This window comes from Miniopterus natalensis, chromosome 2, assembly GCF_054644295.1.
Source record: "Miniopterus natalensis isolate mMinNat1 chromosome 2, mMinNat1.hap1, whole genome shotgun sequence".
Classification (NCBI taxonomy): Eukaryota; Metazoa; Chordata; class Mammalia; order Chiroptera; family Miniopteridae; genus Miniopterus; species Miniopterus natalensis.
Window position 1 is genome coordinate 116,092,139 of NC_142082.1, and position 15,283 is coordinate 116,107,421.

Genomic DNA, 15,283 nt, shown 5'->3' on the forward strand with positions numbered 1-15,283 from the left:
AAAAAAACAAGAATGATAGCTAATAAATTATTAAAAATATAAATACTTAATTTACATTTACCTACGTATCTTACTTGTTTTATGATTAAGGGAAAGCTTCCTATTTTTAAAATAGTTTTAGTTTATTTAATATATTATACTAATGCTCACAATCAACTTCTGTTTAAAAGCAGAACATTAACATTTGGCTTTTCAAAAACTTTCATTCTTAAAAAATAATATTTCTTAAAATGTTACTAACCATTCCTTTATATATTATATTTTAAAAGAGAAAATTCATAAACAATTGCCTATTGTATCATATATTTAAATATAACTTATTTAGGAGTAAGGGATATTGTTAAATGTGTAAACTTATCTAAATTACATCCTGAATAATTTTTTTTTCAATTTTTCACATTATCTTTACTAATGCTTTACAATCTCTGAACCAGACCTCTTGTATCTGGTTAATATAGTGATAAGCTATGGGTTATATTACATTTGTTTATAGTTCTAAGGATTTCATCTTATGAATTACACTAAATTGACTAATACCAACATAAAACAAATTTAGCTTAAATTAATTAAAATACTTAGTGAAATAAATAAATTCTCAAATGTTGATCTCTTTATTCCTACTTTCTCTGCTCACAATGAAATAAGATATAACAATCCAGGTTTTAAAATCTTGTTTTAATTTCACGTTCACTCTTTAGTTTCTTTTCCATGTTTTAAAAGAATTACATTGATAATATTGACCACATATGAAGGTTTTAATCCATATATATTATTTAAAAATTTGATCTTTTGATATATTTTAAATTGTTGTTAAATTAAGTTTTAACTCTCACAATTGTAGGATTTTGTTTGTTTGTTACTCATTTAAATAGTTTTCACCCACAATGCCTGGAAACATTTCCAAAGTGTCTTCTACATTTAGATTCCATATTGGTTTATACATTTAATAAATCCATAAAATAGCTTATTTTTACCTTTCTTGTGAATATATGTAGCTACAAGAAGTCTTGAAATCTTATGCCAAACATATTATCTCTGGGCTTTTATTTCCTTAAAACTTTGATTCAGTGGTTATGCACATATATGCTTTATATTACATTATTATCAGCTGAATTTTGTTCCCACAAAATTCATATGTTGAAGTCCTAACCCTCAATAACTCAGAATTTGACTGTATTTGGATGTCAGGTCTTAAAAGAGGGAATGAAGGTAAAACGAGGTCACAAGGGTGGCCCTAATCCAGTATGACCGGTGTCCTTATAAGAAGAGATGATTAGAATACAGACAACACAGATGAGGGACGATCATGTCAGGACATAATGAGAAGGTGGCCATCTGCAAGCCAGGGAGAGAGACCTCCAAAGAAACCAAATTCACTGACTCCTTGAGCTGAGATTCCTAACCTACAGAACTGTAAATAAATAAATCTTTGCTCTTTAAGCCACCCATCTGTGGTATTTTGTTATGGCAGCTCTAGTAAACTAATACAGACATTACTGTAACTAAAATTAATTGACCCTGTTTGTTGCTAAATAAAACATTTAATATCTTCAACCTTGTGAGCTCATCTCTATCCTGTGAGATAGATAAAATCCTATAATCTCACTATAAAGGAGAGGACACTGAGCATTGAGACATCACTGAAAATTAGTTACATGACTAGCAAAGTGGCAGCATCAGGGTTGAATTATAATTTGAACTGCCAAACATAAATGATAACAAAAATAATACAAAATAAAATACAACTTGCACTGAATATAATATCTATAAACAGTTAATAAATACTATTCACTTTACTTTATAAAATAGAATCATTTATGTAGTTCATCTGTTGTTATTAAGCATTATAAAAATAGAGTTCTTAAACATTTTAGAATGAAAAATAAAAAGAGTGATTAAATCTATTCTATATAAGAGGCCTTTTTATAACCTGGCATTGTGGTATATTGGCCTTAGGCTATGTCACGTTTGTTTTAGCACAGTTAACCTAGGTTTAACTTTTCAAGATGTGTTTACAATACAAAAATCTAATTTAAAGGAAATGACCTTACCCTTTTAAATTTCTGGAACTAGTTGTTTCATGAACTCCAACCTGTGTGTGAAGCCACTGATATGTATATTCTTGTCTCCTTTCTAATTTTTCACGTGCCTTGGTATCCTTGCAGATAAATTCTTCCTTACCTGGGAAAGAAATATGAAAATTTTATTTGTCACTTAAAGAGATAAAATTTTGTCCAAACAGGTCAGAGTAACAATTTTATCACAATAAAGGGGGGGGGGGGAAGTAACACTAATTCATGAGCACTAAATCATCTGTAAGAAAAATAGTCACAAAGTACTTTTCCTCCTTGAGTTTCAAACCCACCTATTTTGAAAAACAAAGGAAATGTTTTAATGCAACTAACATTTTATAAAGGTTGTTTTGCTATTTTTATAGTTAGAAAATTCAAAGAATTATTTTTGGTGGACAGTAGAATTCTATTATAAAAAGAAGATCTATGTGTTCACTAAGATGTCTTTTCAGGCTTATTTTAAAGTCCGGCTGTTCTTGTATTAGTTTTATACATATTCAGAATTTATAAATATAATGAAGGTATTTAAAAGAGAATTTTAATTTTATATAAAACTAAACTTGGTTTTTGTAACAAAAATATAATATTTTAAGTTAGGAATACAATTTCTATTAGGATTATATGTGCTTATGCCATAATACCTATTTCAAAGAGGAAGGGGAAAACATAATAAAAATGTTTATGGAAACTATGAAGAGGAAAAATTATACTAGGTAAGAATACAAGATAACAAATATAAAAGAAAAGAAAATAGTTTAAAAAAAATAAATCAACCCTTATATTCAAATATAAAATTTAATATATATATATATTTGTGTTTTTTTTTTAAATTCACAGACATTGCTGCTACATCAGTGCCATGCATTTCAGAGTTACACTGAAGACCTCATTTTGGGAAGTTTTCCTCAACTCTACAATGACACTCTATAAATCCAAAGTGGTTTGACATCAGAACTCAACCAAGATTCTAGACAACTATCCCCAAGTAAAGTTGAGAGATTTCACTGTAAGGATCCAATTCAAATGAACGATTTTAACCCTGAGGCATAGATTGGCAGATTGGCATGAGCTCAGTTAGGAAGAGAACAGACATAGGATGAAGTTGGCTGAATGAACTCAAAGATACTGCAGTTCAAAGGCTGCAGGAAGTGATTCTGTTTCGGCTAAATCCTTTTAGGATCACTCCTGCTCCTGAGAAGAAAATAGTAAGATTTACTTTTTAAAGCTTTGAGTAGAAATCCTGTTTCTTACACCTGGGGTAGAAAAATAGTAGTGACCTGGATTACTTAATGAATTTCAGCCAGGCTACCCAATAAATCTTCCTTTTCAGTTTACAGGAAGCATCACTCTGCCTGCAGAAAGTGAAACCATTTACCTACTGTGCTTTCCTGCTTCTCTGGCTCTTCATTAATTTCTTATATCGTCTAGCTAAGAACAAACTTCTTCCTTTGATTCCTGCTGTCCCCTAATTACTACTGTCTAAATATGCTCCGTTACTTCAAAACACAAATTTGTGTGATTTTATTTAAATGAATTGTTAAACTTTTTAATTATAAAAATAATATAGTCTCACTATAGACAATTTAGAAAATAAATAAAAATAAGAAATCGAAAGAAAGGGAAGGAAGGAAGGAAGGAAGGAAGGAAGGAAGGAAGGAAGGAAGGAAGGAAGGAAGGAAGGAAGGAAGGAAGGAAGGAAGGAAGGAAGGAAGGAAGGAAGGAAAGGTAGGAGTGAGGGAAGGAGAGAAGGAAGAAGGAAGGAAAGAAAATCCACCAAAATCCCACTATCCACAGACAACCCCTGGGTAACATTTTAAGGCATTTCCTTGTAGTTTTTTCATAGAATTGGTTTGCTTTTTTTTTTTGCATGCATAAATCCTACTTTTCAGTTCGTACATGTAATGTATATCTTATCCTAAACAGACTTTCAGTGGTTTTACACTATGATGTACAAATTTGTTACATGATAAATTTGTAATTATCCCATTTAATTAATTTATTTGTTCTGGTGGAATTAAAGATAACATGTTTAAAACTATGAATATTTTGAGGAACTCAATATAATCAAATAGTTTTGATTGTCAAATAGTTTTAAAAGCTTTCATCAATTTACCATATACTATATGAGGTTTCTCATTTCACTGAGCCCCTGGTCAACTTTAGGATATTACATATTTTAAAGCTGTTAATAATTTGACAAAAAATATCACATAATATGATCTTAATTTACATGTCTTTCTGGCTAGTGAGATTTCACAATTTCATATGATTATTTATTAATTATAGGTCACAGAGCATAAAATGTCTTTCTTGTTTTCCCCCTACTCTGCTGAATCTTAGGATTTCTATTTTTGTTTTCAGTTTACTATTCTTGATCCTTTATCTGTTAACACTGGTGCAAATATTTACTCCTGCCCATTATTTTATTTTAGTTTCTATTCTACTTTCAAAAGGAGGATTTTTTTTTTTCTTTAGGAAAACACATTTATCTATTTGCTAATTATCTCCTAAACTACAAGCCATTTCCCCTTTATAATTTATAAGTTTGTGTCTCCCAATTCAGAAAACTGTTATAAAATGAGATATAAGATTTCAGGGACAAATTCTATAATCTTCTAATACCTTGTGTTTCACACTAAAAGAAATTAGTTAACAATTTTTAAAAGAGAGAGAAAAGTCTACTCTCTGTCTCTGCTTCTTTACTTTCTACTTCCTCCTTAATTTATTGCAACCTGATTTTGTGAAATTGAAATTGTCCTTACTTAGAAGGCTTTAAATTGTCTTCTCTGACAAACACATTTATTTCTTATCTTTGTTGACCTCTTTGCTGAATTCAACTACACAGGCCATTTCCCTCGTCTGAAAGCTCTCTTCTCTGGAGAGCACTCCATGCAGCTCCTTTAAAGATTCCTTAGGCGGTGGGGCTCCCCACGCGACGCGTATCTAAGAGCCCACAGTCCCTGCTCTATGCCTGGCGCTGTGCGGGCTTCTGAGGACAGTCGACTACGTAGATGTAAATTATCTCCTGGGGCTGGCAGCCTGGGAGGCTAGGTATCACCAGCCTATGTGTTATTTGTGTTGGCATATCTAGCTGAACTTTAGAATCACAACTTGTTTTAACCATTATCACTCCACTAAGTCTGTTTTTCCTCCTGAATTCCCAGTGCACCCAGACCAGATATTCTGGAGTCAACCTTGACTGCTCATCCCTTAAATACCAGCATCTAACTGGGAACTTGGTCAAGTTCACCTGCTGTGTGTCACACTAATATCTGGCTCCTCCTTTCGCCCCCACTGACCGCATTTTATCCAGGCTTGCTTTTGGAGCAGGAATGAGCGGGCTTGTGTCTGATGACATATGTGCAAAGTGCCTTTCTTCTCTATCACAATAGAAGGGGCATCCCTCCTCCTAAGGCCAATCCTCTCAGCTGTCCTCTGAATCCCAAGTATTCCATATAATTTAGGATTTATTGCCATCGGTATTTTCTTCTGTATTTCTAAACCTCTCAAAAACTGCTTTATATCTTCTCCTCCTCTCTCTTCTCATCTAATCAGATGAACTTTTGAAATAGTAGACAAAGCCCAGTCTCTGTTGACTTATTGCCATTCATGCTTCAGCCCACTCAATGTGGCCTCCTCCCCGCACCATTCCACTGGAACTGTTCACACTGAGATCACGCATCCTGCTAAGTCTTTGGGACTGTTTGAAGTTCTTATCTTACCGACTCCATATAATATTATATACTGTTGTCCACTCCCTTCCTAAAAGGCTTATTTCCTTTGGATTTTTTTTCATTACACTCCCCATGTTTTTCTCTGACCTTTTGTCTAACCTCAGTCTCCTTGAAGGGCTTCTCTTTCATTGTCACCCCTTCCAATTTCAGGATTCTTCTCTGGAGTCCTTTCCCGGCTCTGTCATATTCATAGGCTATGCTCTTCCCTATATGAGGATATTCACTTAACTCCTTCAAATTGATAAGGATATCGACTTCTGAAATGTATCTATCCATAATCTCTCCACTTAGATATTCCCAGATAATATAAACCAAGTATGTAAAAAGGCTGGAGCTATGTATTATCCCACCATTTCCAAGTTGCTACCATGCTTCCATCATAGTCAATGTACAACTCAGAAACCAGAATGTTGTACTGAAACAGCATTCTTCCTCAGCTTCCAACTGCATATTTTACCTCCTAAATTCTTTTTAATCTGTCGGATCTCCTGTATTCCCATTGCCACTTTTAATTCAGGCTACCATCATCTCTTCCAAATTACTGTAAGTCTCTCACTGGTCTTTTTACTTCTGGTCTTGCTTCCACATATATTATCTCCATATGGCAAATGGTCTTGCTAAAGTACAAATCTAATTATGCTTCTTCATAGATTAAACTCCTGGTTCTCCACTGCATTTGGGTGTTAAAATTTTTTTCCATAGCACACAGGCCTTGCATATACCTTTAAGAAACACATGTGTTAGGTTCCTGCCTCAATCACCTAGGTCTATTATAATTACTCAAAATGATCTCATTTGCCTGTAGACCTTATGCTTGGGATTATCCACCTTACCAATGATGTTCTTGTTTCAAGTCTTCATGTCTCAGCTTAGAAGTTGCATTCTTTGGGGAAAGCCCCTGAGCTTCCAACATTGTGTTCCTTATTCAAATTAGGTAAGAGATGTCCTCCTAAGGACTCTATGGAGATCCCATGATAACATCTATTACATTATGTTTTACTTTCCTATTCCATGTGTCTGTTTCGCTTAAGAGAATATAAACTATTTAAATGGTACATAGTAGTATGATGCTCAATAAATATAAGTGAGATAAAGGAATAATTGTCATAGTTGATTAATGTTCTCTCAGTGGCCTGAGAAAGGTAGAGACGGAATTTAGAATTTTAGCATGTGTACAAACCTGTGCACTGTGAAGGATGGCATATATCTAAACATAATTAACTTATTATAATAGCAACTTCACCTCTATAAATCTGAATTACATCGGAAAAAAAATGGACAATGAAATGGGTGTTGCCTGCATGGAGGGAGATAGGGGAACTGGGAAATTTCTGTGCAGTCTTCTGCTGTAAAAACTCCACCAACTTTCCCCCAGGAAAGGGAAGACAACTGTGTGTCCCAGCTTTCTGAGCTGAGTCTCACTCTGTAGGGGGTGGGGCAGTGGGGACCTGTCGCCTCCCTCCCCCCCCCACCTTAGTTACATATGCTCCACAAACCTGTGGCCACCAGGGAGTTACGTGCTGAGAATTTGAAGAATGATGTAGATACTGGGCTATAGGGATTCTAGACTCTACTTATAATATCCTAGATTCTCCTGCTGCAGCTTTTCTTAGTGACTTATGCTGATTCTTTTGAACCAAGAATGTCTCCTCCTACTCCGCTCTCACCTGCCAGGTTTGGGCTACAGCATGGCGATTTTGAATGGCTCTTACTGTTACATGGCGCCTCATGAAAACCTACACTAACGCAATATTCTTGGCAAACTTTGTCATGATTGCATTGTAATAACAGGCAAGAACATCATTGCCTACTCAGAAGACCAAGAAACATGCTGTTCGTTATGTGATTCAGATGTCTGTCAGATCATCATTATAAGGACCTTCTAAAGCATCATTCTAGAACCTAGAAATTGGGATATCTGAGTATTGCTTCAAGTAATTTCTTAAAATTGTGAGATGTTTACCTCATCTCTTTACTTTTGTGTGTACTTTTTCTAAGCTGTAGAAAGCATTTTAATGGAAATCAAACTGAAAAATTTGAACACAGGACAATGCCTACTTTTCCATATATATTTATGTTACATGTTTCCTAAGAAATACTGATATTACTGTTTATTTGAGATAAAAACATATCTTAATTATTCATTATATCAGGAAAGCAAACAATACCCACTACTTTGACATTTCATAGAAGTTACTTTTAAGTCAGAATATTTAATTTTTTGATATTTACATAATCAGCAGAAGGTACATTTATATTTTTTAATGGTACCTAGTTTCTTGTGTGTGTGTTTTACATATTTTTCTACTACATATTAAATTTGTATGTTTCAAAAATTGTTACAGCTAGCTCGGCCGGGTGTGGCTCAGCAGTTGAGCACTGACCTAGGATCCAGGAAATGGCATTTCAATTCCCGGTCAGGGCACATGCCTGGGTTGTGGGCTTGATCCCCAGTCGGGGGCGTGCAGGAGGCAGCAGATCAATGACTCTCTCATCACTGATGTTTCTTTCTCTCCCTTCCTCTCTCTGAAATCAACAAAGATATATTAAAAATAAATGTTACATCTAGACAAATGTAAATGTTATTCTTTAGCTGGTGCAAACCTAACACCTATCATTTTTAATAAGTATTTTGTCTTTTTAAAAAGCAAAAAATGCATATTGCTTAAAATTAAGTAAATTTATTTTTAACAAAAATGTCTGAAAAAAGGAAGACATTAAAGTGCTGAGAAATTTGAAGCTGTTCACTATTTCTGTTTCTACAATTCCAAATATTTATCCTGGTATATAAATGGTTACTTCAACAAAACTGATTTTGTTTTTAATAAATATAAACCTGACATTTTTATATTTATAAATGCTTGGAATATTTGGTTTTTAATTTCAAAAAATTTAGTTACCAAAATAGAAAAAGTATTTTGATATAGTGTGTATATATGTATAATATTTTGTATACAGTTTCATAATTTTCCTATTTAAATGTTCTTCTAAAATTGTGGTGTTAGTTTTTGTTTTTATAGTAATTAAACCTTAATTGTTCTCACTTACTTTCTTAATACCCACTTAGAAAGTCATTTCATTTTTAAAAAGATAGCCTATTTAAAATGTTGTTTTCCCTAGCCATAGAAAAAACTTAGGAGAGCAATTGTTGAGTGAAATTGTTTACTCAGGCTAAATGGGAAATTAATATGTGTAGTCTGTTCTGTTATCTGCTGAGTCTTGTTACTGAATAAATGATTTAATGGTGTTTCAAAAAATTGACAACTAAAGGTATCAAATAAAAAAATTAAAACAAAGAAAAACATCTATGCCATATAAGGCTACTTTATAAAAAGTTAACAATTTATGCAATCCTAGAAAAAAGAAGTTCAGCTTTAAAGAAGTTCACCAAAAGAAATACTTTTTAAAAGGGAAATGTTCTTTTCTTCACAAAAAGTAAAATAAGTGTTCATTAAACCCATATGCTTCAAATAAATCAGTTTTCTAAATTTTCGATATAGCATAATATCACATACAGAGGGAGATTAAGATTCAATTGTCATTTGGGGCACATAAAAAGAAGCTAATTATTTATATTTTTATACTTATGGCAACTTTCCCATGACTATTTTCTTTTCCTTTAATGGCTTTCTTTAGTAATATAATAATAAAATACTCTTAGCTTCACGGATGGAGATGAGTTCATTTCTTTACCCAAAGCTTTTGGAGGACACGGTTGTGTGCTGAGCAAAATGCTTCATGTGATGGAAATATTTTTGGTAACTTTGATAAATGGCTGATTCTATGTATCTTATGCTGGAAATACTAAAAATGTGATTTACATTATAAAGTATAAGTGGTCTGCATGTGTTTATTAAAAGAAGTTATTGCATCATACCTCACAAATAAAGCACAAATAAAATTGGAGTTTGGCATAAATGTTACACTAATAGAATTTTAAATTCATTAACATTTGTATAAATCCTTGTTGATAGGCTGTTTATGGCTTCTTCCTTAACCAATGCAATGTGTTGTTGGAATGCTGACAGCACTGGCATGAAACCAATAACTCTCTAAGAGCCATTTGTGTGTGACAAGCAACATCCCTATTCTTTTAAAATATATTAAATATATATGTAATTGATCACTAAGGAAAAATGACTTCATGAATAAAGAAGAGGATTGTTTGTACAAAAGTTTAAAAACAGAAATTTTGGGAACAGAGCCAAAGCTATATGTAAGGGCGAAAGGCTTACTGCAGCACTAATCACTCCTTTACATATTTCACTGTATTTTATGGCAGAGAGAGTTAAAAAAAAAAAGTACTAGAATGAAAAATACTTGCTAGTCCCTGACATTTGAATTAATTTTCAAAATTCATCTTTTGGGGGATTGGATAGTACATAGAATGTATGAATGTTTTTTTATGAAAGCAAAGAAAAATAAAAGTGAGTTACTAAATTATATCTTTTAAAATATATGGATTCTGCGACATCGTTTTCAATATTATGGAATTGCTATATTTAAGTAAATCTCTATGGAATAATAGAAATATCCTTCTGCAAAGTGGATGTTAGTATACTTATTAACCAATTAAAATATGTGCCTGTATTCAACTTATGTACAATTCTACCTGATAGCATAGGTTTTGCCATTTGTATTGTTCGGCTGATCTGTATTTCCTCATTTATACCTTTATAGCCGAGTACCAAATAGCACACAAAAGGCGGTTCTTTGGTTTCTTCTGTGAGAGCTACATAACTCAAGAAAATCATAGGTTGGCAGTCATGTAGGTATCAATGGGTAATGTGTCTCCATGTTTGCTGTTAACTTGGGCTGGGACTAGGGTAAATCAAGTAGGACAAATGAAATACTTAGGTACTAAATTTAAGATGGTGAACAAAAAAAAACAAAACACCTCAATCATCAAATAATATCTTAATGTAATATTTTAAAATAAAAGTTAAAAAATTCATGATGAAAAAATATCAAAGTTTTAAACAATGGGGTCAGAAAATGATGCACCAAAATCTATTGAAGCCTGAGATAAAAGGAAAAATCAGTAATACTGATTCTTCTCTGCCGTGGTATTAGCAGATTTACCCATTTTTAAGAAATACTAATTTAAGTGTCCATAGGATAGTGTTTTTCGAACCACCATTGTCTAAAATTACTTTCAACTGCTCCCTGTGAATCGGGCACACCACTTAATTTTCCATTAGAAGAGGCCCTGAAATTGTGATGCATGAGAAATTAATTATATAATAAATTAATTCAGTCTTTAAAGGAGAGACTTTACCTTAGTCATCCTTTTATCTGTCTAGCAAATAACTTGCACATAGTAAGTTTGCCATTTTCACTTACTCACTGTGTAATGTCTGGTAAATTATTTACCTTTTCTCTGCCTCAGTTTTTTCCTCTTAAAAAGTATATGATAATAATGTATAATGTCTAATATATATTAAAGATTTAATAACTGTAGCCATTTTACTATTTTTTATAAAATGAATTGACCTCTCTTATGCATAGTCTTATGCTATTTCACTTGCCACATACTAAGACTTCCCTGCCCCGGGGTGAAACTATCTGTAGAAGTCTCTAAATCCAGACCAAGAACAAGGTTCCAGGGAGTCACTGGCAGGAGGGGAAGGTTCCAGGATTAACCACAAAACTAAACAGTACAATATTCTGGGGTTGAGTTCAGGAAGTCCTCATTACCAGAATTCTAAATCTGTATCAGGCATTTTTAAATGTATTTTATTTCATAATATATAAGGATTTTACTGTGCCTTTAAGAAAGAAAAAATAATTTCCAAAAGATATGAGTATAAAGTCCTAATTGATTTGAAGTTATTTCAAATAATTTTTAGCAATTGCTCAGTAATAACCATGACAGAGGTTCCATTGACATGATTCTCTCTTGTTTCACTTTCTCAATTTAATTATTCTTAGAAAATATTCCTCTATCCAACTCAGACCCCCTCAGGGAGTGTTAATATAGTAGGTCATCCAAACTAGGGCCCACCTGATAGAATAATTCCTGATGATGTAAGTAGGTTGGCTTTTAAAATAATATGATCTGAGCAGCCACATAAATTCTACTGCCTCCTGTTTTTGGTTTATTTGGCTTTTGTTTTTGTTTGTATTTTCAGTTTAGAGTTAGACTTCAGGTCCCTGACCTACCTAAAACTCTTTATTCTTTGGTAAAAAAGCATCCTTAATTCTACTCATTCTTGTATTATTAACTGAAGGCCAAGTAGAGATGGATGATCTCCTTTACTAGTTTTATTTGAAAAAAAGCCAACAAGTGGTACTATATTGACACACAGTACTATAGAGGCTTGATGGAAAAATTAAACATTTTAAAAATATCATTGTAATAATTTCTTTTTATAGCTATAAAACAGAAATGCTCATGGCACATGTCAACACATTCATAATTCATTTCTCAATGCCTATAATTTTTTTGTACCTGGTAATTTCTATATTTATGAAACTTTAGAATACAGACAGAAGTACATCATATGAAATACTGAATATTAATTATTGCCTGCATTATAAAAAGCAATAAATATAAGTAAAACAAATTTTCTCTCACACTTTGAGTGACAGCATTTTAGAGAATAATAAACCTAGTACCAAAATCATTGTTTTCCTCAGGTAATAATTTAAGCAAGTATCCCCAAAGCCCGCTAAATATGTAAGAGTTTTCTAAGTGCATACTCCATTAATGCAAAATTTTAATCTTTTACTATATTATCTTTAAAAAGATAGAATTTTGTTTTATGTAGCAGAACTTCATTTGTAAATGAATCAGGGGCTCCATTAATGGATTTCATTTTTAATTGAAATGATAGGTAAAAGCATTACTGATCCATTCACACACTAGAGGAAAAAGAAGTCAAGATAAGGCATTATAGGTCTTCCTAAAAATTAAGTTAATTTTTAACTTTAAAATATTTGTATAAATATTGATTTGTAAAAGCTCTTTCATTTTTTTGTAGGAGAAATTGGGGGTGGGATTTTAAGCTTGAAGGGCCCTCAATTGGACAAGTCACCTCATTTATCAGAGACATTGTTCTGTTATCTATAAACATTAGAAAAGAAAGCAATATATAGAATGCTTCATGAATTTATGTCTCATCCTTGTACAGAGGCTATCCTATCTCCATATCCTTCTGATTTTAGAGTGGCATATGTGTTGCAAAAATGAGCACTGAAAGCTCTTTATAATTATTTTTATTTTATTGTGATATATACAATGTACACAAAATATTATATTGATCACATGATTATAGTTTCAAAATTTATAAATAAATATACTATAAATAAATAATGGCAATTACATAAAAGATAAATTATTTAAAATAATTATATAAATAAAAATATGCATAAATATTTCATGTGGACCTCTGATTATTAAAAAAATAGAGCAATGCTTACAAACCAGAAGCCTGCTCCAAAATCTCTTACTTCTCTTAGGGGTAACTGCTATGCTGAAATTTATAACCTTGACTTTTTTTTTTTTAAATATGTCTTTATTGATTTCAGAGAGAGGAAGGGAGAGGAAAAGAGAGATAGAAACATCAATGATGAGAGAGTCATTGGTTGGCTGCCTCCTGCATGCTCCCGACTGGGGATCCAGCCCTCAACTGGGGCATGTGCCCTGATCAGGAATTGAACTGTGAGCTCCTGGATCCCAGGTCAATTCTCAACCACTGAGTCATGCTGGCCGGGCTATAACCTTGACATTCTTGATTACCTTTACAATTTTTACCATCTATATAGTAAACACCATAGGGTAGCTCTGTTTTCTTTTGAACTATACATAAACGGAATAATTCTGTTGGTATTCTTTTGTCTTCATTTGTTCAATATGTTTGTAAAATTCATCTATGTTCTTGTGTACAGAGCTAGTTCATTATTTTCTTTATTGTTGTACTGTATTCCACTGTATGGATGTATTAGAGTTTGTCCATTCCAATATTGTTGTGGGTTTTGGATAATCAAAACAACTCTGCCCTGATTATTCTTGTACGAGAGTTTCTATAGAGCAAATACCTAGGAGTGTAATTGAAGGATTATATGGTAGGCATATCCTCTATTCAACGGGATATCCAATTGTTTTCCAAATGGTTGTACCAAATTATATGTCAGTCAGCAAAATATGAGTTCCACTGGTTATAGAGCCGCCAGCACTTACTTTTCTTAGGCTTTTACTTTTTAATTTGCATTTCTGCACTACCAAATGAGATTAAAAACCTTTATATATGTTTACATGTTATGTGGATTTCTTCTTTTGTGAAATATATGTTAGTCTCTTGTTTATTTTTTCCATTAGGCTGTTTGTATTTCAATGATTTTTACAAATTATTTATATAGTTTGGATATGAGACCTTTTTGGTTATGTGTGACTACACTTCTCTATCTCCATGGGCTGGTTTATTACTCTGATAACATTTTTCATTTACAGAGATTCTTAATTTTAATGTAAATATATTTATCATCATGGTCAGTACTTTTGGCATATTTTTAAAGAAATGATTCCATATCCAAGGTTATAAATATATTCTTTCACATTATCTTCCATACATTTTATATTTTTGCCTCTTAAATTTAGGTATTTAATGTAGCCAGAATTAATTTTTTAGTATAGGTAATTTAATTGTTTAAGTAAGATTTATTAAAGTCTGCCTATTCCTAACTGATTTAGAATGCAACCTCTGTTATAATATCCATTAAGCATATAGGCATGGGCCTCTATCAGTTGTCATTTTCTGTACTACTTTATCTACCCTATCATCCTACTCCATCCTTCCCCATCCCAACTCTTTTCATCCCAGCCAATCTCATCCCATCACAGCCCATCCTATCCACACCATACCATCCATACTACACAGTATCCACTGTCTCATTTGCTTCAGCTCTATAATAAATTGTGATGTTTGGCAAATACTCCCACTTTATTTCTCTTTGTTGAGTGTGTTTTAGCTATTTGTGGACTTTGACTTTCCAAACAAATTTTAGATTTTGCTTGTCAATGTTCATAAACAAAAACCTTTTGAGATTTAATTGAGGTTACATAGAATCCATGTTAATTTGGGAAGAATTTAAATCTTTGATAGTCTTATGATTCATAAATTTATTTATAGCGTCCTAAAAACATTCTCAATAAACGTTTATAGTTTTCCCAATAAAGTCTTGCACATCTTTTGTCAGATGCATTCTTTGGTATATGATTTAAACAAAATACTATCACAGGTTGCAATTGCTTTTTTTTCCCCCTGGTTGCTTGCCTATACTGTTAGGTTTATGATTACAGTTATGGTCAGTTTTGGTAAGTTGTGTTTTTCTAAGAATTTTTCATTTCCTCCAAATTTTCAAAGGTATGGCCATAAAGTTGTTCACAATATTCAGTTGCTACAGTTTTTTTAAAAATTGATATAAGAGAAAGAGACGAAATGGGGGTGGGAGTGGAGAGAGAAACATAGATTTGTT

The 15,283-nt window shown here is 32.5% G+C and overlaps 1 protein-coding gene and 1 non-coding gene across 2 annotated transcripts in view; both read right to left on the reverse strand.

The window, feature by feature from the left end:
• Nucleotides 1-15,283, reverse strand: part of LRRIQ1 (leucine rich repeats and IQ motif containing 1) — a 200,070-nt gene that overhangs the window by 30,974 nt on the left and 153,813 nt on the right. The window contains exon 23 of the mRNA XM_016199434.2: nucleotides 2,052-2,181. Within this exon, the coding sequence (XP_016054920.2) occupies nucleotides 2,052-2,181 (130 nt within the window). The remainder of the gene's footprint in view (nucleotides 1-2,051; nucleotides 2,182-15,283) is intronic.
• On the reverse strand, nucleotides 12,895-12,997 carry LOC148093789 (U6 spliceosomal RNA). Its single transcript, XR_015714109.1, has one exon. It is a non-coding gene; the product is annotated as a U6 spliceosomal RNA (small nuclear RNA).